The sequence below is a fragment of the Eretmochelys imbricata genome, chromosome 8 (assembly GCF_965152235.1).
Source record: "Eretmochelys imbricata isolate rEreImb1 chromosome 8, rEreImb1.hap1, whole genome shotgun sequence".
NCBI classification, from domain to species: Eukaryota; Metazoa; Chordata; order Testudines; family Cheloniidae; genus Eretmochelys; species Eretmochelys imbricata.
Window position 1 is genome coordinate 95,769,121 of NC_135579.1, and position 23,697 is coordinate 95,792,817.

The following is a 23,697-nucleotide window of genomic DNA, read 5'->3' on the forward strand; positions in this document are numbered from 1 at the left end:
ATGGAGAGCAATTTGACAATGGAACCAGCTTATCTTACTGCTCTAAAAGGATACTTTGCTATTATTCCCCTTTTCACTTCAGTCTGAGCCCTAAAGGCACTGTGTCCCGTGCCTCGGAGTTGTGTTCAGACTCCAGGATCTGCTTGAGTTACTTGGCTCCCTCGCTTAAAACTAGCATTTCCCTTTGGATGTTGGGTCTGATGGAAGTGAACATATTGTTGTTTGTGTAATTGTTAATCAACTGAGTGCCTCCACTAACTTTTATTATTTGTATTACTGTAGCACGGAGGGGCCCTAGTTACGTACAAACAGAACTAAAAGATGGGCCCTGCCCCGAGAGATTACAATCTAATTATACAAGATGTGCATAGACAGGCAGGAGAGTGTATTTTCCTTAGTGTGCCTGTGCTCTGAAAAGTGAGTCTGGAAAAATGCCACTGCGCTGCTCCACAGATCTGCCACTTGTGCATACGTGCGTATCTGCTGGCTTCAGTGGCGGGAATAGGGTTTTCCTGCTTTTTACTCCTAATAGCCCTGCAGAGCCTCTGCGGCTAAGAAAGCGAGCAGGACTCTAGTGCTTCTCTTGTTGTGTATCAACCGTTCCAATCAGCTACTCCTGAGCAAGCTTATTGAAGGCAGCGGAGGGGTTCTGTGTGTGTAACCAAGGGCAGAACTCAGCCTGCGGAAACTTTTATCCCGGTGGTGATGCTTGAGAAGGCAGACTGACTCATTGATCTTGGGTTGAGTCTACAAAGCTGGTAGTTAGGAGAAAATACCTTTTTCCTTGTAAAGTGGGCACACCTGTGAAGGAGTCATAGCTAGGCAATAAACCTGGAGCCCTGGGATGCTGCCACTTTTACAAAGTCGCTTTTTATAGTATATAACCACCCTTTAAACTCTACCCCACATTTTAAATAGGGCTCATTAGATGATGTAACTGAGTGTGCCTTGCATGCTACAGGTTTTTTGATACCTTCTGGGTAGGCTGTGTGGTTGTGGAATTTTAGAAAGAGGATCAGTTCAGCATAGGGCTTTTGATTTCCGGTTCTGGTCTGCTCCAGGTCTGTAGGAGCTGATAGTGCTGGTAAGGTGGCTGATAAAGGAGAGCAGGCTTCTGTAGTCTAGTCTCCTGTGAGCTATAATGTTTTGGTTTGGGGGTTTAATGTGTGGGAGGTGGGTGGTGCTGGTGGGCTGTGATATGCAGGGGGTCAGGCTAGATCTGGTGCTCGCTTCTTGCCTTAAATTCTGACTCAACAGTAATCCAGTGGTGCTGAAAAGCTCGCGTCCTGTCCAGGCCTCTAACTAGAAGGGTGGTGAAGTGATGTCAAACAGGGTGTGCCCAGCAAAATGCCCTTTCGTCTTCCAAAGTCGCCTACCCCCCACAACATCGCTGGTACGAAACAACTCCTCGGTCCTCCATTACACAGGAGCATGAAGTAGTGAATTGTGGCATTTGAGCTCTGGTTTCCCCATATGCGGTTAAAGTACCACACTGAGCGTTTAGCAGCTGCAGCTAGAATGCAGCATGCAGAAAGGCTCTGTCTCATTTAGAGGTTAGTCCTTGTGTGACAGCCCTCTTTACTGGACACTGTCCAGCACACAGGGCTTCCGCCTAAACAGAGGCAAATTGTTTTCATTGTTAATCTGGACTTGGAAGGTGAATTGCTGTTTGTCTTTCACGTCGTGGGCCCTGGGTCCTGTCTGCGGATGTGTAAATTGCACCACTAGTGAGGTGTGAGATACAGGAGCAGAATAACTATTCCTGTGGAGATTACATCACTACCTTCTGCTGGAATGACATGCTCCAGATCCTTCACCAAAACACACTGAGCCATGTGAGGATATGTCTCTTATGATTGTGACACATGCTGCAGAAGGCTTAGGTGAATAGTTACATGTATGGGTGTGTGTATATATATAATATAAAATTTCCCCCTTGAATGCAGTTAACATGGTTGGGTAATGTGGATTTCATATTAAAGATTAGTTTAGGAAAACAGCCTTGTTTTTAATCTCTCCTTAAGTGCTATATACATTTTGACTTAAAACCATTATGCCCTTGGTCTTCAGAGTTTTTTGCATTGCGTATGAATTTAATACATTGAGTATGATTATGCTCCACTACAGGAAAATCTTTCCCTTCTATGCTTCCTGTGTTACTGGACAAGATCTACACAGGCTGCCAGTTACATGCTGTAGACACACCCATACACATATGGACTGCTTCTGGCATGTGTACGAGGTGATGCCCAAACCTCGTACATGGATTCCTTTGGCTGCTAATGCACTCTGGACTTCAGATTTACAAGTGTCTGATTGTAGATGCAGGTCTACTTTGTGCATCTCAGCCAGGGAAAATTCTGCTCCACAGAGCATAATGGGTGGGGATGAGGGTCCTGTTCGCTATTGAAAGGGGATAGAGGCAGTTGATTTACAAGGAGCATGCTGAAATAATCTGCTGCTGCTCAGTCTCCACAACAAATTAGTGGACTGTGGAAGTGCTAGAGAAATGTACATCTCGAAGAGTGAGGGTTTTAAGGCTGCCGTTTCATTGAATAATTTCAGTCTGGCTGAAGCCCAATTTGGGTATCCTGTACCTCCAACACTTCAGTTATTGTCACATCCTTTCTGTTGTGTTTCTAGTTCTGCTGCCAGGTACAGGGGATTGCATTACAGGAGTGCATGATTATTAGCTTTTGGCAGTGGTGAGAGCCTGAATGGCTTCCTCGTGCACTGGAAGGCTGGTGTTTAGTACCACAGCTTCCCCCTGCTGATAGGCTGTTCCAGTTAGCAGGGCTTCTGGCAACACCGCCAAGCAACACACAGTCTTTTTGTGTACCCTGGTGTCAGGGAGCCTGCATGAGTGCTCTCCTACAGATAATTCAAGTATCCAGCTCCTAGCTGTGGTGTTTTGTCCAATTTCTATTGCGTTCTGACCTACATCATTCTTTATTTGCAAAGCTATACTCGCAGGCAGCAGTAATAAATCAATTAATGACTCTGATGAATCGTTTAATGGCTGACAAAATAACACTAAAGCCAACAGCTTGGATCTCTACAGCAGTACCAGAAGACGCTGGTTGACTCAGGGTAGGGAGACGAAACAGAGACTGTTAGCTCAATTAGTGCAATTAGTGTGCGATTTAAAGGCTTAGACGGCATCTGCTGGAGTACCAACTTGGTGTGTTAACTGAATGTCTAGGTTTGGAAAGCAAAACTCAGAGATCCAGATTTTTGCTATCCTACTGGCTGCTTCTGTTTTTAAAAAATACAGATCTATTCAGAACTGTTCCACGAGTTGAGTTGTGTGTCCCGCCAAGAATAAACTTACCCTGTCTCAAATCATGCAATGCTCCAAGTGCACGAGGTCAGTCATAGCTCAGGCCCCTGGAAGGAGGTAAATTACCTACTCCCTACTAAAGTTGAATGCCAGCAACAATACCAGGGTCACGGAAAGATGTGAACCATCCCAGGAATTGCTGAATGATTTGAGGAACTTGAGTTCATGAATTTTATAAAAGTACCATTGCTTGGAATTGCTTGAAGCACTGTCAGTCTGGCCTGGACTCTGTCACAACCAGAAAGTTAGGGAAGATGAACAGACAGGAGCTAATGGTGTACTCCACCCTTTCCATGCCTGGAATCCAGCTGGGATATTCCCTCCCACACATTTCATTTAGCACGATAGGAAGAGAAGCTGGCCACAACCCACTTCTCCCTCCCACCCAGTGATAGCCCCTTCTTGATCAGTTTAGAACAGGGGATTTTTTGGGTGGGTGTGTGTGGGGGGGAAATGAGACCTCTTTCGCCTACTCCTGACTCAGATACCGTGTGTGCTTGGGCTAGCGAGTTTATCGCCGGGCTGTAGTCCCTGTTTGTAGGCTGTCAAGCTGCATCTGCAAAGAGTTTGGAGATCCTTGGGTGTAAGTGCTCTGAGTGTGCAAGTATGTTTGCTTCTAAAGTTACAGCTGCCGCCGTGGATGTGAATATCTCATGGCCAACAAGGTTTTACCACTCAGAAGTGACTGTCAATAGGCATGTAACAAGATGTGATTTGCCTAATACTGCGTGTTTATTGAGGTTGGCAAAGAGCCTTTAACATAACTAGACAAATAAAAACAGCATGTGTGTATAATCTGATAATGAACATGGCTGCACACAAGACTTCCTAATCTTGTGCTGTATAAATAACACTGTTTACCTGCTGTACCCCCATCACAATCTGTGCCTTGCAAATATCCACAGTAGGAAGACCCATCTCACATCCGGTTATAACAGATATGCCCTCATACAGTAAGGGGGACTTTACAGGGGTCTGTTTTACTAATTGTCCAAAATATCAAATGTGAGGAGTCAGAATCATCAAACATTGAGTACTGTTATCCTCTTCTTACCTAGGCCTGTGGGTCTTGCTTAGACATCCCCCTCCCTTCAACCCATCCAAAATGCAAGCGCAAATAGCCCTGCCTTGCCTGGTTCTTTTGAATCCCTTCAGTATCTTCCCCTTACCTAGAGAAGTGGTAGATACTCCATTACTTGAGCTCTTGCATTCAGGGTTGGATGTCATTCCAAAAGAGATGTTATAGCTCAAACAGCAGTTTATGGGCTTAAACCAGCAGCGATTGGATGAGGTTCTACATTATGCAAATCACACTATAATCGTCCCTTCCAGCCTTAAAATAGCCGAATCCCTTTCAGCAACAAATTTGAATACTACCACCTTGCACAAGTCAGCTCCGCCCTGGCTTCGTTTCTTTGCTACCCCCTCTTTGCTGTGCCCAAGCTATAGAGGTAACCGCTCCCATTCTCATCCGAGTCTTCCAGTCCTGCTCCCTACATTGAGGAAACCCTACCCGTTGCACCACTGCTCCATCCTCTTGCTTTACAATCTCTTCCCTCCCACTCCCCCCAGACTTGTGTGTGTTGTCTGCTTAGGGGGAGCTCTCAGGCACTCTTGGCACTACAGAAATAATGTTGAACTTTGTTCCTTGATGTCGCACCCAAATTGAAGCAACACGAGAGATACCGTAGCTCTTGGCGTCCTCAAAATGAAAACTCTTTCCCGGGCTCCTAAACACTTTCCCCATGCAGTCTGGTGTATTGAAAGTACTCCACACCTGCAGCTTCCATTGAAGTCAGTAGGAATTGTGGCCTCTCAGCATCTCGGAAAATCAAGCCAATACTGTAGCTCTTAGTGTGACAAACTGGCTCAGTGGTAACATGGGTCCCTCGCATGTGAAGAATCCCTCTTTAGCCAGAAAATGGATCAAATGGGGAAAAAAAAAGGGGGGGGTCATCTAGTCAGTGCCTCCTAGGGTGACCAGATGCCCTGATTTTATAGGGTGAGTCCTGATATTTGGGGCTATTTCTTATATAGGCACCTATTACCCCCCACTTCCTGTCCTGATTTTTCATATCTGCTATCTGGTCACTCTAGTGCCTCCAGCCATTGCAGGATTTTTTCCTTGGAGAAAATCTAGAGGAGAGCAACAGAAACGATTAAAGGTCTAGAAAATATGACCTGTGAAGCAAGATTGGAAAAAAATTGGGTTGGTTTTAGTCTGGAGAAGAGAAGACCGGGGGGGGGGGGTGGGGGGGAGGACATAAGTTTTCAAGTACGTAAAAGGTTGTTACAAGGAGGACGGTGAAAAATGATTTTTGTTAACCTTTGAGGATAGGACAAGAAGTAATAGACTTAAATTGCAGCAAGGGAGGTTTAGGTTGGACAATAGGAAAAACTTCCTGATTGTCTGTGTAGTTAAGCACTGGAATAAATTGCCTAGGGAGGTTGTGGAATCTCCATCACAGGAGGATTCTAAGAACAGGTTTAGATAAACACCTGTCAGGAATGGTCCAGTTATTATGTAGTCCTGCCTTGAGTGCAGGTAACTGGACTCGACCACTCCAGGTCCCATTCAGTCCTATACTTCTCTGATTCTATAATCTCTAGTGCCTTGCCCGGTCTAATGTTAAGTGTCTCCATCAAGGGGTACCTTTCCCCTTTGAAAAGCGTTCTGCTAGACCTCTTGGGTAGAATACCTTTTCTGGATCTTCTGCCTAAATTTTCAGTTGTTCCTAGTTTCTTATCACCCCACAGTTCTTATCAGTTCTCCCTTCTGAACTATGATTTGTATTCCTGGAGTACCTAAGTGTCCCAGTCAAGATCGTACAAGCCCGTAGTAAGAAAGAGTCCCTGCCCTGGAGAGTTCATAATCCAAATAGACATGACAATGGGTGGGGGAGAAGTAGTAGTACCCCTATTTTTCTAGTGGGGGACTTGGGCACAGAGAGATTAAATGACTTGCCCAATATCACAGGAAGCATATGATAAAGCTGGGAGCCAAACTCGGATCACCCATCTAGTGCCTTAACCACAAAACCATCCTCCCTCTTTTCTTGGTATGTGCACCCTTCAGGTAGTTGTGGGGTTGAAGTGTAGCAGGAGAGGAGGCTAACCTGGTTTAGACACTCTTGGTTGATACCAGGCAACGCAAGGGGCTGGTAGTGAATTCAGAGGTGGATGCTTTTACCCACTCACCACTTCAAAAGACACCCATTTAATGTAGAGCATGTTAGTGTGGCATCTGATGGCATTGTAGTGACTCTTTACTGGGGCCACTGCCAATTCATTCATGTCATGTGTTCTTGCAGAGCTGGTCCAAGTGCCATGCATTTGGGGATATACTGTTTCTCTTAGGTCATAGGTAGGCTGTTGTATAGAGGGACCTTCATGTTTAACTTAGTGTTACTGGAGAACAGAGGAGTTGGGGAGGAGAATTAAAAAATAAAATTTCACTTTGCAGTCTTTGAAATCATTCATCAAGTACTGGCCAATCTGGCTCCAATCCTGCAATGTGCTCGGGCACTTGGCAGAATTTAATAATTAAACACCCACAAGTGCCACGTGCATGGAACTGTACATGTAAATGGAGTGTGGGGGTATGGATCATGGAAAAACAATTCTGGGATTTCATGGAAAATGGGCACAGGCTTGAAAACATTTGTATTGTGCCCTGTTTACTCTGCTCCTTAGCTCTTGCCTAGAGAATGCAACACAACATTCTGTTTCAACCAGGAAAATGTAATAACTAAATTAGATGGTGGGGGAGGGTTCTGTTTACGCTAGCAAAACGTATTTTGTGGTGCATAGTTCTCTGCCATTGCTTAGGGCAGCCATGATGACTTTATTGCCAGGGTACGGTAGCCTTGATAAATGAGTATTTTAGCTCAGGTTGACCTAGGTCCCCCTACATGGTGTTAAACCCATGTGTTCTTTGCCCGTTGGCAGTAACCAGTCAGATCGCAACACCTTTGCTTTCTATGGCACATAGTTCGTATCTGGTATAGATGGGCCCTGAAGTGCCCAGATATGTGAACTGTATTATTCTAAAATGCTTTGGGATCTGTTTAGCTTTGGGAGGTTTCCCATCAAGGGATTATGGTGTGCTGGAAATCTCTTGAAACCATAAAATACTGCCTGGCAGCTTTATTGCAATGCTGCCTTCTTCGGAGAGAAGCATTTTGTATGATAGAGGGCTTTATAAAGGAAATGTTAAGTGGATTTGCTGCAGTTTGGCGCTGGGTCTTGTATATTTTCTCATTAAAAGCATTCATCTGCCTTGCAGAGAACCTGCAGTGTGTTCAGTGGGCTTGAATTAAGATTTCATGTCACTTCTAAAGTCTGACCTGCAAAGGGGAGAGAAATTGGGCTTGTGCCCCTTTTTGCTGCTCTGTATTGTATAAAGACAGCCTGAAATGGGTGGGTTTGCTTTTCCTGCTAGTTATTTTTAACTGTACAAATACCAGGAATGTCAGATCTGGTTCTTCCTTGTTTTATCTGGAGGATTCTGCTTCTGATGCACAGTTGCATTCTCAGCCCTTAATTTGGGCTGAAGGGGTGTTGAATCCCCAAGGGAAAGAATGTTTTCTCCCGAGTGCTTTACTTAGATAAGTGGTGTAACAAATCTAGGCTTTAAACAGCCTGGATAAACATTACTTCTCCGTCATTCAGCTTTTGCTTCCTTGTACTTGTGATGTCATCCACAGTATTCCAAGGTCCAGGCCTGGTTCTTTCCCCCTCTCCAGTGTCAGGTCATGTTTAAACACAGGCTTGCATGGATGGGGCCATGTGTATGTTGAAGGCAGCCTGGTTGAAGCACACCAGTGGCTTTGAATAGTGCTGAATTCAACAGAGGCTTGGTTTTGGGGACAGCAGTGATGGGTTGCGTGGCTCTTGATTGCCTTAGAGCCATTTGCAAGGGATATGATACACCTGCAGGCTGTCTTAACTTCTACAAATGGGTGGGGGAAGAGGAGTGGTGAAGGGAGGAGATGGGTAAGTGAGAAACTTAGTCAACATAGTAGAGACAAAAAGTGTTAGGCTGAGTTTTGGGGGTTTGTTTTTTTTCACTTGGGCAGCGGTAGATGCGCTACACCAGTGCACACCCTGTGTTGCACTGGGGCAGCATTGTCGTCTTATAGAAGTGTAGGACTGGAAGGGGCCTGAATAGGCCATCTAGTCAGTTCTGCCTTGAGGGCAGGGGAATGAAGTCATAAATGAGGGGTTTGTTCTTGTGTGTTATATATGGTTTTTATTTTGGTAGTTCCTTGAGGTCCTAATAGAGATCAGAACCCTATTGTGTTTAGGGACTGTATGCATACGTGAGAGTCCCTGCCTCAGTGAGTTCACTGCCTACATAGACAAGATGGACAATATGAATGGGATGGAAAACAAAGGCATAGAGAGGTGAAGTGACTTTTTGCAGATTACTCAGCAGGCTTCTTGACTCCCATTCCAGAGATCTCAGTTAGACCACACACTGCCTCCGATATAAACTTCCCTCATCTAGGGACACCCTATACTATTCACTGAAATGATTTAAATAAAAATAAGCTTTCCACCTGCCTGTGCTTTTGTGAGAGCCAGTTATGACCATCAGAATTGGTGGAGGTGGGGTGAGATGAGGCCTGCTTCATTGTGTACAGGAATGGGACGTGCGTATTTGACAGAATCACTGCTGGCTCCTTAAATGTATGATCCACCAAAAAGGATGCTCAGATGTTGTAACCAGTACTACAGAGATTGGTCTAGGTAGCACCTCCTGAGAGTTGACAGTTGCTATTAAACCTGGAATTTTAGGATTCATAATCTAGTTCTGTAAATTGACAAAATGGATTAATTTACATCAAACAATTTAAATCACTGACTTCAATCATGATATAAATAGCAAGTAAATCACCTATTTTAATCATGTTTTACATTTGTACTTTTTTAGTTCTTTTCCTAAAGGACTGGTTCTCATTAGTTTGTAACTATTAAAATGTGTTGATTTGCAACTAAATATAGCCTTTGCACTGTTTTTGTTACTACTTTTTGCTAAGCAGGAAGAGTTTGTGTGTACACACTTATTTAAGCAGTTAAACTATGTAAGTTACATTTGTTCAGCTTCTTAATCTTTACATTTTTTACTATGCCAGAAAATGGCAAATACATTCTTTATGTACCAGATTAATTTTTTACTTGTGATTTTTTTGTCAAGTTCTACTTGAATGGTAATTTAAATTCAATTAAAATGCACATGTAAACTTTTTACTTTAAATAAAATTACCTAAGTGCTGGATACTTTTTAAAAAAAAATCGAACGTTTTGCATTTAAAGCTAATTGATTTATGAAACACTGAAAATGTTATCTGTAGCTAACTGATTGAACTGATTGTCTCTGGTCATCATGTTCTTCAAGATTTTTAGAACTAGTAGAGCTCATCCTCTTACACCTAGTTTTTATTTAGATTGGATGAGGTAAACAAGCTCTCCTGCCTTTTCAGCTCCCAATTGGTTTCTTAACTTTGAATGAACTGAGCTAGTTCAATAAACTGAATTGAAGAGAATGTTCTCTCTGCACCTGCAGAAGAGGCTAAGGTGTCCAAAAGCTGGTTTAATACTTCTATAAACTCTGGTTCTAGGTGCTTAGCCAGTGACTTCCATCGGTTCAGGGGTTTGCCTTCCTTTAAAACTTGGCAACAAACATGAACTGCTTAAAATTATTTGTTGTATTTAATTTAAATGACTTTACTAGATAAGAAGTTTAGGGCCTTAGTTCATTTGGAAATGTAATTGTAAGTAGGCTTGTTTTTGTTTTTTTAATTAATTTAAATAAAATCTGATTTAAATTTTAAAAATTAAATTTGACTTTTTTTTAATCTACCCTGTAAATTGCCTTTGGTCCAAATAAGCTTTGCAAAGGTGAAAGCGGTGGCTTATGATGTTTGCTGTGGATGGCTTTGTGGGGAGAGATTGTTGCCATGTTCTGACTAAAAGATTTTAGAAGCAGCCCGTCTATTTCAGATCCTTATTGTTTGTAATGTTTAATAAAAATGCTTTATACTGATTTGGCTATAAAATATAATGCAGGTAGTGGGGCGAACTACAAACCCATACAATCTAAAGCAGCACTTTCCCCTTGCTTCCCCTCTGACTAGCCAGCGCCCAGAACCATTCTGGAGTAAGTAATAGCTGTGACTTCACAGCTCATTACATGCGGCTGGTGGAGCAGGAGCTGGCTGCCTGCAAAGGCAGAGAAACCTAAACCAAAAGTCAGGAGCGCGAAAGTTCCTTCTGAACTAATTTGCGCAGAAACCGTCCTGTGCCCTGGCTAAAAGGGGCATTCCCCACAACCAGGCTGTTGTTTTTTCCTTCAAAAAACACTTACTCTGAAACCTGTTATTCTGCAACAGCCGTGTTAGTCTGTATTAGCAAAAAGAAAAGGAGTATTTGTGGCACCTTAGAGACTAACCAATTCATTTGAGCATAAGCTTTCGTGAGTTACAGCTCACTTCATCGGAGGGGGGAGGTATTTTTTCATGCTTTGTGTATATAAAAAGATCTTCTACACTTTCCACAGTATGCATCCGATGAAGTGAGCTGTAGCTCACGAAAGCTTATGCTCAGATAAATTGGTTAGTCTCTAAGGTGCCACTTGCAGAATAATGATCCCATGCATATGAGGGGCTTTATTTATGCTCAGTAGGTTATTTCTCAGTCTTTCTGCTTAGTATTGTTGTGTTGGGTTTTGTACTTTGCATTGATAACACAGCCTTTTCTCACAGCAAGGTGTAAATAGCTTGACAGTTTCAAATTACACTGAACTGAAACCCAGGCATACAGGTTGTTAGCCTCGAGGCAAATTTTCTACCCAAAACTGAAACTGGCTTAATAATTTAAAAGCGCTATTAAACTGGCTTCCCTCCCCTCCCTGTTTAAATACATACAACCAATGACGCGCTTGGAGTGAAGGATAGACTAGAGAGGCTATGGAGGAGAGGTGAATTCGGTTGGGTGATGTGCTAACTGTCATATGGGGCTTTCTGAACCCAAACTCGCTGCCTGGACTCTGAATCTGAGGGCTTTTGTTGGCTGAAATTGGGTGAAATATTGTGGTGTTTTTCAGCTGGTTCCTGACTTGTCATAAGGCTTACCTTGCCCATTCGACTGTCTTCCGAGTTTCTTGTTTTGTTGAAATTGCCATCGCATAAATTACAATAAACATTTGAAGAGATGCCATTTACCTTTTTAAAATGGACTCTCCAGTGTTTCTCTCTCTAAAGAAGTTTTGGTGGGAAGGGGAGATTTGTAGGTGTGGGACTTAAACCAAGAAGAAAGAGGATCTTGCTGTGTTTTGATATCTTGTGGGTTTTCCTTTGTGAATGCAATTTAAATGACCGGAGGAAAAGAGCAATAGTTCTGTTACGTAACATCAGGTACACAAGTTTATCATAAAAATTCAAAGGAAAGTCATCACTGATTGCATTAAACTCGGTCACGTTGGTTTTCAAATTACTCTGATCTTTAAAACGGCACTGGAAGTATCGGTGTGCTCGTCTACAGATAAGTGAGCAAACAGCAGAATGATTATTGCTGTCCTAGAAGGGACATTTCTGTCAGCTGTGGTGTTGAGGGAAGAAATCTTTCTTTTCCTTCTGAGTAGCAGCAGCCTTACATAATGCTGCTCCTTTTTTCAAGCAGAAACTGCCACTTACATTAAGTAGCAGGCCAGTTCAGTGTGTACAGCTATTCTTTTGACACAAGCAGAATCTGCCAAATTTAAACTAAGATCCTTCAGTTTGTTTCCACAGGTGAAAGGCCAAAGTGGAGTGATTGGTTCATTAAACTGAAAGTGAATACTCAGTTTAGTCTTGCAGCTGTTTATCTTTACCTACTGTCGTTATAAAAATGGCCAGTTCACTCAGCAAAACCCAGAAGGTATTCTCTGTTTCACGGCCCGCTACGGGTTTGATATGCACGCCAGAGAACTCCCCTTTGCCCCACAATGTATATAATATAGAGGGAGGAAATACGAATTCGGTTGCTAAATGGGAACAAGTGTTATCCAAGTAACCTGCAGTCTCTGCTGTACACAAGGGTGAACAAAACCAAATCATTTGTCTACCAAAACAAAGGCTTTCAGCAGAGCCACTTGCAGTTTAGGTATGCAGTCCAAGCAACTAAAATGTAAGGAAATGCAAAAGCTTTGTGAGGGATCTGGAGGGAAGGGGCTGTATGTAGAGCTGAAGCATTTGCAGTTATTACAAGACACTTACTGGAAAATAAATAATAAAAAGGTGCAAGGTGGGGGATGCATCTTCTTCGAGGACAGAGCAAAACAGTGTGGCAAATCTGGAAAAATAAAGCAAGGACTTGTTAAGTTTATTTTTTAAATAGTTCCAAATTCGACACATTAGAATCCAAAATCAGATTCTCCAATGGATTAACGATACTAAATATCTTGGTTACTTTAAAAAACCAAAAAGCCTCAGTTTTTGTAGGGCCATGAACAGGGTGCAACGTGAGCTCTTCCTCTTGTTTGTTAATGGATAATGTAAACTCCATTCCCAGAAGCATGCTGACCAGAGAGAGAGAGAGAACAGTGATGCAGGAACAAGGAAGTAAATAAATGGGAAGGGGTAGGGGACAGGGTGTTAAGTCAATTGGAAGCCCTGACCAGTGGGTTCAGAGTCCTCACTGGTGATCTGTGAAGAGAAAATCAGTAGGGAAAGAGACATAGGTGCTTTTGTTCCAAACCATCTTGAAAGGGGTATTTTCGTTGTTTTTTTAACTCAAGTTAATGATGCCTTACCTGAGGGCATCTTTGCTGATTTCTTTTGCCATGAATGCCGCTGTTGTATTTCTAAAATACGTACTTACCATAATTAAATGGATGGTGTGGAAAAGTTGTTTAAAAAGTCACTTTAGGGTCAATCCCTGCCCTCAGTTGCACCCAGGCATAGATAGAGGTGACCTGAGCAACATTTGGTCCCAAGATATTAAACCTAAAGACCATCATCGGCTTCCATTTCGGTTGAATGCTTAAGCATAGTGTTCTGAAAATGGGCATAGAGGGTGCAGGTTGATTTCATACCCCTTTGATGCTATCAGTGATTAGTTGTGGGTTAATTGGTATAGTGGGGTATGACAGCAGAGGTTGCCTTTTAAATCTGACATGAAATCAATTTGTCCATCTTTCTGTTTCCTGCAGAGCGCAGCTGCAGCCCCAAGTCCAGTACTAGGAAACATTCCTCCTAATGATGGAATGCCAGGCGGTCCCATCCCTCCAGGTTTCTTTCAGGTAGGTTTTGAACTTCCTGATTCTTTTTGGTGGTGTTGGTCCATGTGTCTCCTTGGCTTCTTAATGTCAGCATTGCAGTTTCCAAGAGGATCCCAGAAAATAGTCTCTTGATTAATTTTTTTAATTAAAAATGCCAGAAGTAGCCAATCAATTGTAACGTTCTGCTGCTGTTCCACGTTGCTTTTTGTAAGCACAGCAAATTAGTCTCTCTGATTCTTTTTTTACAATTGATATTTTTCCAAAATGGCTTTTTTTGGGGAGGAAGGGGGGGGGAGAGATTTTATTTATTCTTCGGTCATAACGGGCTTGTGCATAATTCAAAACATGCTGGATTTTGGTTCTTGGAACCTTTTCCCTCTGGTTAACCACTTGATTTTTTCCAACTGCAATCACTGAACGCATTTAACAAACACTAGCTTAAATTGTAGCCACAGGCAGAAGCAGATTCAATATGGGTCAAAAATCATTGCATGTCAAGGAGACACCTTGTAAGAATTTGCTGTAAGTGTCCTCTCCATTTCCATGGTTCATTTTACTTATGCCCTGATTCAAGACTTGGCAATATAATCTATGCGTGATCCTAATGGGAAGGACTTTAAAGAGCATTTGGAATGGAAGCTTTAAGATTTATTACTTGTAAGATGTTTTTAATTTCTCTGGAACCTTTTTGTATGTCATGTATATGTGCTGATTGCCACAATGTGAAATCTTGGTGCGTTATGATCTTATTTCTTAAGGAATAAGTGCTTGTTCATGTAACAAATGAGCTGGCTGTTGGTGGGCAATACTTGTTCTGACCAGTTGCTATTGTTATCTGGGTTCATGATTTGCATACAGGAGAAGTTCTTGGGCAATAGACAGCTTTACTTGATAAACTGATCATGATTTGTTGTGGCAGTATTGTGGTTGATGTGCATGCGTGGAGAGATGGGATCTTTTTGTTAAACAATTCCCCATTTCCTGAACACGCTCATGTCAAAATAAGAACATCTGAATATTGATTTGGCCTGTTGCAGGGTTTACCAAAGCGCCTCTGATATTGGAGGAGACAAAGAGAAAAGAGGCGATGCCTTGCAGATTATAGCTGCTGCCAGCAACTTGCGTTCTGTTCCCTGTACATAACAAATGTGTTTCCAGGGTTTTAATTTTCATTCTGCTGAGTGAGAAGTTGGTCCATACCCATCCCGCCCCAGCCTGCAACCTCACACCTCTGTGGGGTTTCAAATTTCAAAAAAGTTGGAGCAGATCCAGAAGTGACACATTTTATTTAACCAAAGTGGGTGTGGGGTAGGAGTGACAGAGGGAATTTAAGCTTCTTTTTTCCTTCCTCTGGTTTATAATGGCCCACAGCTCTAGTAGCCGTGGTGTCCATTGGTGGGCTACAGGGCTCCCTCCACATGATTCACTTGTCATAAGCAGTGCTTCCCTAAAAGCTGCCTCCCACCCCAAATTCTACCACACGCGTTTCCTTCCCTAAATGCCAGCCCCAACTGCCGTCTCCCTCACCCCTGGAAAGGAGGCCACGTTTTAGCGGTGTCTGAACTTTGTACCAAAACCACCGTAATTTTTTTTTTTTCGGTGTTCAGATCGTTTCCACTTTTGGATAAGCTGGAGACTGCAAGCTCTGCCTGCTCCAGCATCTTGCTAGTGGGTTTCTGTGTTGAGCTGTTAGCTGCTTTTTAGTTAGTTTCTTATCTTCGCAGGAGAACAGAACACTGAGTTGGAGAGGGCAATGTCTGAAGGGACACAGGAAATGCAAAGGATTGAAGCAGCTAGGATTTCCCTCCCTGACCCTAATGTGTCAGCCTGGGCAACAGACTGACTAGTCCACTAGCAGATGGAGGCAAGGAATGGGACCAGAATGTAGTAAAGGCATAATGTGGAGTCCGATCACTGAAGACCATTGACTTGGTGTAATATAGGGGGTGCTCTAACTGTGCCCTAATTGTTTTCCAGGCTTGACCCACTACATTGGATTTTGTCTGTTAGTGGTTAGTATGGATTCCAGTAACTTCAGAACAAAAGTTCTGTTACAGGGTGGCATTAATCGGCACCTCAGAATCAGATATGACCCCTTCCCCCAGTGAGCTTAACACCAGATACAGGATAATTCAGGATGGGAAGGTCTGGGGGTTACTGAGGATACCAAAGGAGGAGGGATTGCCTTTCAAAGCTAGTTTTTAGCAGGGTTAGAGGAGGAAGAGGCCTGGCATATGAAGCCAAAGAACTAGTTCCAGCCGTCAAGGGAAGCATGGTAGGAGGTGCAAGGCCAAGAATGGGAAAAGGAGAGCAAAGGAGAGAAGGGTCATGGGGGACAATAAGATCAGCCCAGTCTGTCTCTAAGGCCTGTAGAGTTGTCAGTGAAGATTACAGGGGAAAATAAGGTGGTCAGTTTGGGGGGTGATTAGTTTAGAGGTGATCATGGACCTATCCAGAGCCAAAAGCCTGAAGAGTAGGAGAGACTGGAGATAAGGGGGCAGGTTTTGGGTGTATTGGAATAGAGGTGGTGGTTGAAGCCATAGGGTCACTGGGACGGAGTAGATCTGAATATAGCGTGCACAGCTATGCGCTCAACAGGCTCTCACATCGTAATGCTGGGTACGAGGTTCTCTAGGGCTGATGAGGTTTGTAAAAACTCTTTGTGAAGCTATTTACACTATAGCCTGTGGGCTAAATGCGTGGCCGGCAGAGTTCTGAAATCTAGCTATATCCAAGATGATGGTGGCCCTGGGAGACTACTGGTCCCAGCATGCAATGCCACAGCTGCAGGCCACAATTTTGTGTTCGAGTTTGTGGTGGAGAATGCATACAGTCTATTCCATTTAATAAAAATTAGCTGCAACCTTTCATCTTGTGGCAAATGGTAAATGCAGCCTTCAGTTGTGCAAAGCTTGGACCCACTTTGATGGTAAAGCATTGTCATTAGATCCCCGTTGCTGCCGGGCACCTTGCCAGAAATGAAACGCTGTATTTAACAAGTGCTGTGTACACATATATGGGTTCAGAATGCTAATGAACTAGTGGCAGGAAACTCTGATATGTTGATCATGTGACTGTACTGTGGTCACATGGATGGTTACCTGCTAAAATTCCCTTCTCCTCCTAAGAGTGACCTTTTGTACAAAAACATTTTTTCCCTTCACTCACCGTCAAAAAGATCAGGGAAGCTCTTCCCATTCTAGTTAGAAAGCTAAATTTATGCCTAATGTCAACAGCAGTAGAATAGACCTCTCCTGTTCCTAGTAGTGGACAAAAGGGTTACCGTTCAAGAGCTACCAGCAAAAGTTTAAGGCATTGTTAGTGATGAGTAAATGCTGTGTGTGTGTGTGTGTGTGTGTGTACACATGTATGCATATATAATAATCACGAGACGCGCTCTGGTTATATATTTTCTCCAAAGTTTGAACTCTGTATGTAGCTCTGTAACACACTCTGATGAAATGGAAAGTTGAACATAAATCAATGTCGGTTGCTGTGTTAGCTATGCATCAGCAGTTAGTGTGAGAGGTGCACCATAACAAAGCACTAGCTAGTCAGTGTTCCTATACTGCCCCCTAATGCTTAGAGATCTTGGGAGTTGTGAAAGACGGTGGGATTTCTGAGTTCGTTTTTCATTCGCTTCCTTAGCGTTCATTACCCAGTATAAATGCATTTGTTTACTAGCTTGTAAGCCTGTTGGTAAAACAGCAATGAGACTACTGGAGGAGAAACTGAGGTACTGTATGTAACTCATGATCCCCCTAGGTGAAGCTTTCAGGCTCCCAGGCCTTTTCTGGTATCACATCAGATGTCTCTCATTAATATTTCTAAAGCCTTGATTATTACACTTCCAAGTAGCTCTTATTGAATTGTGTGAGTGCTTCTGTGTTAGTTATTTCTCTTGTGCTGGAAAAACTGGAGATCCTTGTCATTTCATTTATTTTCTTCTTGGGTTTCCGGCATAAACGCATCATTCCCGATAGTGTAGTAAAGCTCAGCATATGCCTTAGCTTGCTCATAAACCAGTGGCAGTCTGTTTTCTCTCTAAAAATATGGGGTGGGAACTGATTGGTTTAAAAAAAAACCAAAACCTCCTAGTAGTGTAGACACCAGATTGCTGCTTAGCTAGTTAATAGGGATAGACAAAAAGAGAGCGTAAGCCTGACTCTGCAGTTCTAGGCTCCCCGGATCAGAATCGCTGGGCTGCTGCTGCCCCACCAATGCGCCTCACAGGCTACGTGAAGAGTCCTGATCCAGAGCTTGAGGGCCAGAACGTTGCATCTCTCTTGCCACAGTTCCAACTTTCCTCCCCCAGGTAGTCTCGTGCCTTGGGGAAAGGACAGCAGTAGCACAGAGCAGACCTATTTGCACTTATTAAGTACATGTGTAGCCAGCCAACCCCGGCTCTTCCACTGGGCCAGAGAATGAAGTCACCATCTGTCCACCCTGGTGGGGTTAGTGGGAGGATGGCTTTAAGAGGATGGCTTCATTGCTGGCAGGGCCATTCGCATATAATATGAATTTAAGGGGAAACGGAAGGGATTTTCCTTACTCTGCTACCATGTCAGGAACCACCATTTTTCACAAGTTAGCCTTGTTACATGGGCTTCTCTACTGGAATGTAAGCAATTTCTGACACCGATTTATTACCCTCTCACTACTCTGTGGACCCCTCAGAATAACAAAGTGTTGGCAACAGCCACAGAACTTTCCTCTCCTTAACCCACCACCTCTATGAATCTGTCTTTGCTAGACAGCATGAGAAGGGCAAAACATCCTGTTGCCTGCTCCCAGGCAAAGTGAATGTCATGAGACTCCTAGGAAGCAGCAAGAAAATACAAGGGGTGAGGGCTTATCCTATTTTTTCTGCCTGTGGAAAATACTCTCCAATGGGCTTCTCATACCTAGCCCCCAGGAGGGCCCACACAGATCAAATCTCTAATCGTTCCCCATGGGGATATCTCGATTCAAAACTCTCTATTAAGCGGTATGATGCTGTCTAGCCAGGGTTCAACATGCTTACTGGACATTGCTCCCCATAGTGGATTTGCATTTTCCACCAGCAGCTTCTACATCTTCCCTCCCAATTGAGGATGACATCTTCCCAAGAGAGCATGGGACTAAAGATTAGTAGTGGTCTTAGTCTTCCAGCTGCTCACAGCAGAGGCTGGCTTTGTCTGGCTGATCATTACATCTGGGAATGATGTTCAGCTCAGCTAGTGGAACAGGGTTTTCAGTCATATAAGAAACCTGCAATTTAGAGTTTGCAACAAATGCTGCCCCCTTTCCTGTGAGACAAGGGCTGATCCTTACAGTGCTCTTTGTTTTCTCTTGATGCATTGCCCCAATTTCAAGCCTCCGTTCCAGGCTTCTCCTCCTCCTCCTAAAACAAAGAGCTCTCTTCCTAGAAGCTCAGGGCACTTGAATAACTTTACCTTCAGCAGTCCTGTTTGCTTTTCTAGGGAGTAGAAAGCTGTGGCATTATGCGTAGAGCTCAATTATGGCTTGGCTTCTTTTGACAACTAAAGCCCATTTTTCCAGCTCTCCAGCACATCCAGTGCCTCAGACAGTTTGTGAGAGATGGCCAAAAGCTTAGCATATAAAGGTATTAGCAACAAGAGTGGTCTGGAGAGCTCCAAGACAATCTTCTGCAACAGTAGGTTGTCATGGCAAACTCAAGCCCACAATACAGGTGCCAACAGACAAACCCAGGGGAACGAGGGTCTAGTTGTTGTGGAGAGAGATGAGTTGCTTTCTACCGAACTGGGCAGGAAGTCATTACCTCACGGTCGGCACAAGTAATCTAGCAGGAGGTTATTTGAGCAGGCAGAAAGTTTTTCCCAGGGAGTGGTGTGTGCATGCGGAAGCATTCACAATGGGTGTATCAACATTGCCCTAGTATTTGGATTGGTGAGAACTTGCCAGATCTGTTCCACAAGGGACTCATTCTCATACTTGGAACTGGTTACTGTGTTTTCCTGTGCCTTCCCCTGCATATGATGGGATTTCCAATAGATTCTCTCCTTGGTGGTTCCTTGCAGAGGAAGTGGGCTTTGTTGGCCTCCTCTGGCATTTTGGTTAGTTTCCAGGAGAAGTCACATGTTGGTTGGCTTTGATACCTCTTAAAATGAAAGCTCCTGACCTCGCAAAGCCATCAGATGGGGAAAAAGAGGCTTTTCTGGCAGGATCTCTCCTCCTGATGGTAGTATTAATTTGAACCAGCTTAAAGAATTATTGTCCTGTTTTGTCCTTTGTTTCTTTGCATTGCAACTTCATTGTCCTTTAAGCACCTTCTGCCATCTGTCTTTCTAAACAGTGTTGTCTGCCTTGGAGAGTTCCCAAGCTGGCAGCCTGGGCATGCAGAGAGCTGTATTTGGGTTCTTGCAGGGAAAGGGTGGGCTTTCCTTTCATTATTTATGCCAAAGAGTCACATGCTCCTTTCGTTTGAATTGGGATGCAAGACTCCTCCCTCAAACTATTGTCCTAACCTAGTCACACTTGGACTGTAGGTGGTGGTGGGGGCTGCTGGATATTCTAAAAGGGCACTAAAATGTTCTCATGAAGACAAGAGAGATGGAAATCTTTTGATAATCTTGGTAGTGTGGGAGGGAATGTAAGCCTTTGAAATTCAAACTCGTAAGCTAAAGGACCAGGAAGTGTATAGGAGAAGACTGTTCTAGAAAGAATTCCCTGCACCCAGGAAAGTAGAGCTCATGAGACATGAATTGTAGCTGGAGCCTTGGCAAAGAAGAGGTTTGCAGAGTGGTCCCTTCTGGCATTCACAAAGGGTTGCAGGTTTAGACTCTTCTCCCCTAGGTGCAGCCATAAGTCGTAGAGCTCTTCAGACAGTAAGTACCTGTTTCTTATTCTGTCACTAAATCCTTGTGTATTGGGTGTATTTTTAAAGAGCATTGCTGTAAAGACAATCTCAGACAATGAGGATTCTTACCTGTCAGTAAACTTAATTTCTGATTTGCTTTGCCAGTTCTGATGGCCACCTCCTTCCCAAGTCACTTCATAGCTGGGTGACTCTTTTGGGGAGTGAGGATATGGAGAGGGAGATGAGGAGTTATTGAAAGTCTTGTCTTTTATAACTTTTTTCTTTTCAAAGCTCATGTGGTCTGTAACTTATCGCTGCTGGAGTTTGATTTGTGGGACAGAACAATTGGTTAAAAGAACAAATAAGTATTGTTGAGCGAAGGAGATGCTTGAAGCGTTTGATGCCAGGAAGGAGTCTACGTAAAGTTTATACTAGGAGTGGTGGGATGAAATGTAGAGAGAAATGTAAACTGGCTCTCAGGATAAGCTTTCAAAAGTACCATAGTGATTTAGGAACTAAAGTTCTGTTTTTCATAAGTGACTTCGCAGTAGGTGAGAGAATGTTAGTCATCAGGCCTCGCTTGCTATCCAGAGAATTAACGCTCTGTCACACTCAAACCATACACATGTAATAGTCAGGATTACAGCCCCATAAAGTAAGGGAGAAATATCTACCCCTAGCACCATCTTAAATAATTCCTCTTAACATCTGAACTCACATCTATCTACCCAGTCCATCTACACATTTTCAAAAGTGACTTAAGAGCCTTTGTCCCATTGAAAGTCAGGCACTTATGGACTATTAATATTAATATCATTAAAATATTTTTTCCAAAACGGCATTACAAAAGTGACACCCCAGCCAAACTAGCGGTAAAACTACAGCAGTGTAAACATTTCTGAGCATGGTCAGCTTTGCAGTTGGGAATGCAGCCTCTAGCCCTGTGGCAGTCTCCCGCACGGGCAGTGAGGGATGCGCTCATTATTTGAAACATTTAAATTCACTGCACAAAGCCCACAGTAAATGTAAGGAACTATGGAGAATAATCGTGAACTGTCAGGAGGATGGACTCCGTGACATATAGCTGGTCTCTTCCTTCTCTTAATTTATATGATTCTGGAATATCACAGCTATGGGGAAGGATGGGTGTTTGACAGTGTTCAAAAGCAGGATTGGTCCAGCTTGACTGTCACTTACCCTGAGCAGGGAGAGTAACCAAGCTGTTCAGCAATGTGTGGGACACTAAATCCAAACTTGCAGGTAAGAGTCGTCATTTCAGATGCCCATAGGTCAGGCAGCCATTTGAGTCTCCTAGTAACTGAGGTATGGCTTGCTAAACACTGAATTTTGCGCAGCTGCTGCCAGAGCCCTGTATCCTGAACCTGAGTACATGATGAATCATGCTGCTGCTGCTGCAGGACAGGGTTTCTGTTTGGGTTTTTTTTTTTTTTTTTTTTAAGTTTCCTGTCGTTTGGGCTGTAAAATGCGGTTGCATTCCTGACTATTGCATATATGGCTTGAGTTAAAGTAGAGCATTAATCCTTTGGATAGCAAGTCAGGCCTAATGCCTTTAATATGCATCTTACCTACTGCTAATGTTGTCGTGATTAACTGTGGAGTTCTAAAGTAGGGGGGAATGATGGTATCTGCTGCTATGGAAAATGCCTCTTTAATCTCTGCAGTGTTTTCTGATAGAATGGTTGAAGGTTCTTTGATACATTCCTGCACTTATTTTGAAGGATTCCAGAGTTTCTCTAATAAAGAATTTGTGATTTAATTTTCCCAGTTGGCATCTTAGAATTCTATCTTTTAAAAGGGGGGCTAGATTCTCTTTTTCTACCCAATAAAATATACAATTTCAGACCTCTCTCTAATGATGGCAAATCATATTTTGGGTACCCTCTTTTATGTTGGAATGTGTATATAGAGAAATATCATTTAAAATGTGGGATGCCTTCCTTTAGCGAAGTATAAATTGTAGATAACTTGTTGTGTTGATACTTTACCTTGTTATACTATTCTTCATTATTCTCCCCACCCCTAGAGGTACTTAAAAATGTTTTTAAAAATAAAAAAAAACCCATTATCTGAAAGTGTGCATCTCATAAAACATGATCCATTTGTGCTAAATTACTCTTGAAACATAAATTGACACACATATGCAACTGTGATCGCTTGTGCAATTTTCCATGTTTAATATTTTACAAGAAGGTTGAGAAGTTGAGCTTATGAAAGATAGAGTGGAGATAATCTCATCAGCAACAACAAAACACTTCTATTATCTATTGGTATAGATTTGTCTCTGAGAAATGGAGTACTTGTGGCACCTTAGAGACTAACCAATTTATGAGAAATATCTTTCTCATAGTCTGTCTAGTTAAGGCCACGGTAATGAGCCGTGCTGACAGAAATGGACTAGAACACCTACAGGTATCTGTAATTGTCTTCCCAGACCACTCTGATAAGTCTTTCAGAAGTACCTGAGAGAAGATAAAGCAACTTGTGTCAAGCAATGAGTTAAACCATTGTTTCCCAAAGTGTGGGGGGAGACTGGGCAGGTTGTTTCCTGAAGTCTCCTCTTTCATTTAAAAAAGTTTCTAGCTGTTATGATTGTGAAGAAAACTTTCAAAAAGCGAATTGAGCATAAGCAATGTAGACTCAAGCAGATCTCTGCCAAGAACTTGAAATGATGTCTGAGTTGCAGACCGCCCCATTCGTTCCATTGGGTGCTAAGTCAGATGCCGATGTGTCAAATGTCAGCATAATTAACTATTCACTGCTCATCAACGTATGTAAGAAAGAATAGGAATTATGTTCAGAACATCTACCCCAGCCCATCTCAAAGTGGGGATGACCCAAAGAACTAGCCAGAGTAGGGCTGCTGGGAGGGGAAATGAGTTCAATTTTTCTGAAAAGGGGCACAGCTGTCACAAGTTTGGGAAATAGTGCGCTAAACCGTCTAAAAGAGATATTGAAATAATCACAAAGTTCAGCTCTCACTTGCTCAGAAGCACTTGTTTTTCCCTCTTAATACGGAGTGAAATCCCTGATAATTAGTCTTGTACCTGAACAAGCATTTTTAAAAAAATCAGGATTTTTTGTGTGGGGGTCTGGCCCCATCCTATTAGACAAGTTTAAGTAATGTATGTTGAACATCCCAATAGAAGCGTTGGCTCCCCTGATTGGAGCCAGTTCATCGTCTCATTAAAGCATTCCATATTGCTGAACCGTTGTGATCAGTCAGATGAGTTCACTGATAGATTTATAACCAAAAGA

General features: G+C 43.0%; 1 protein-coding gene across 7 annotated transcripts in view; it reads left to right on the plus strand.

The window, feature by feature from the left end:
* SSBP3 (single stranded DNA binding protein 3) overlaps positions 1–23,697 on the plus strand; it is a 140,071-nt gene that overhangs the window by 83,236 nt on the left and 33,138 nt on the right. For all 7 annotated transcript variants that reach the window (XM_077825139.1, XM_077825137.1, XM_077825135.1 and 4 more), the window contains one exon: positions 13,533–13,622. In XM_077825139.1, the coding sequence (XP_077681265.1) occupies positions 13,533–13,622 (90 nt within the window). The remainder of the gene's footprint in view (positions 1–13,532; positions 13,623–23,697) is intronic.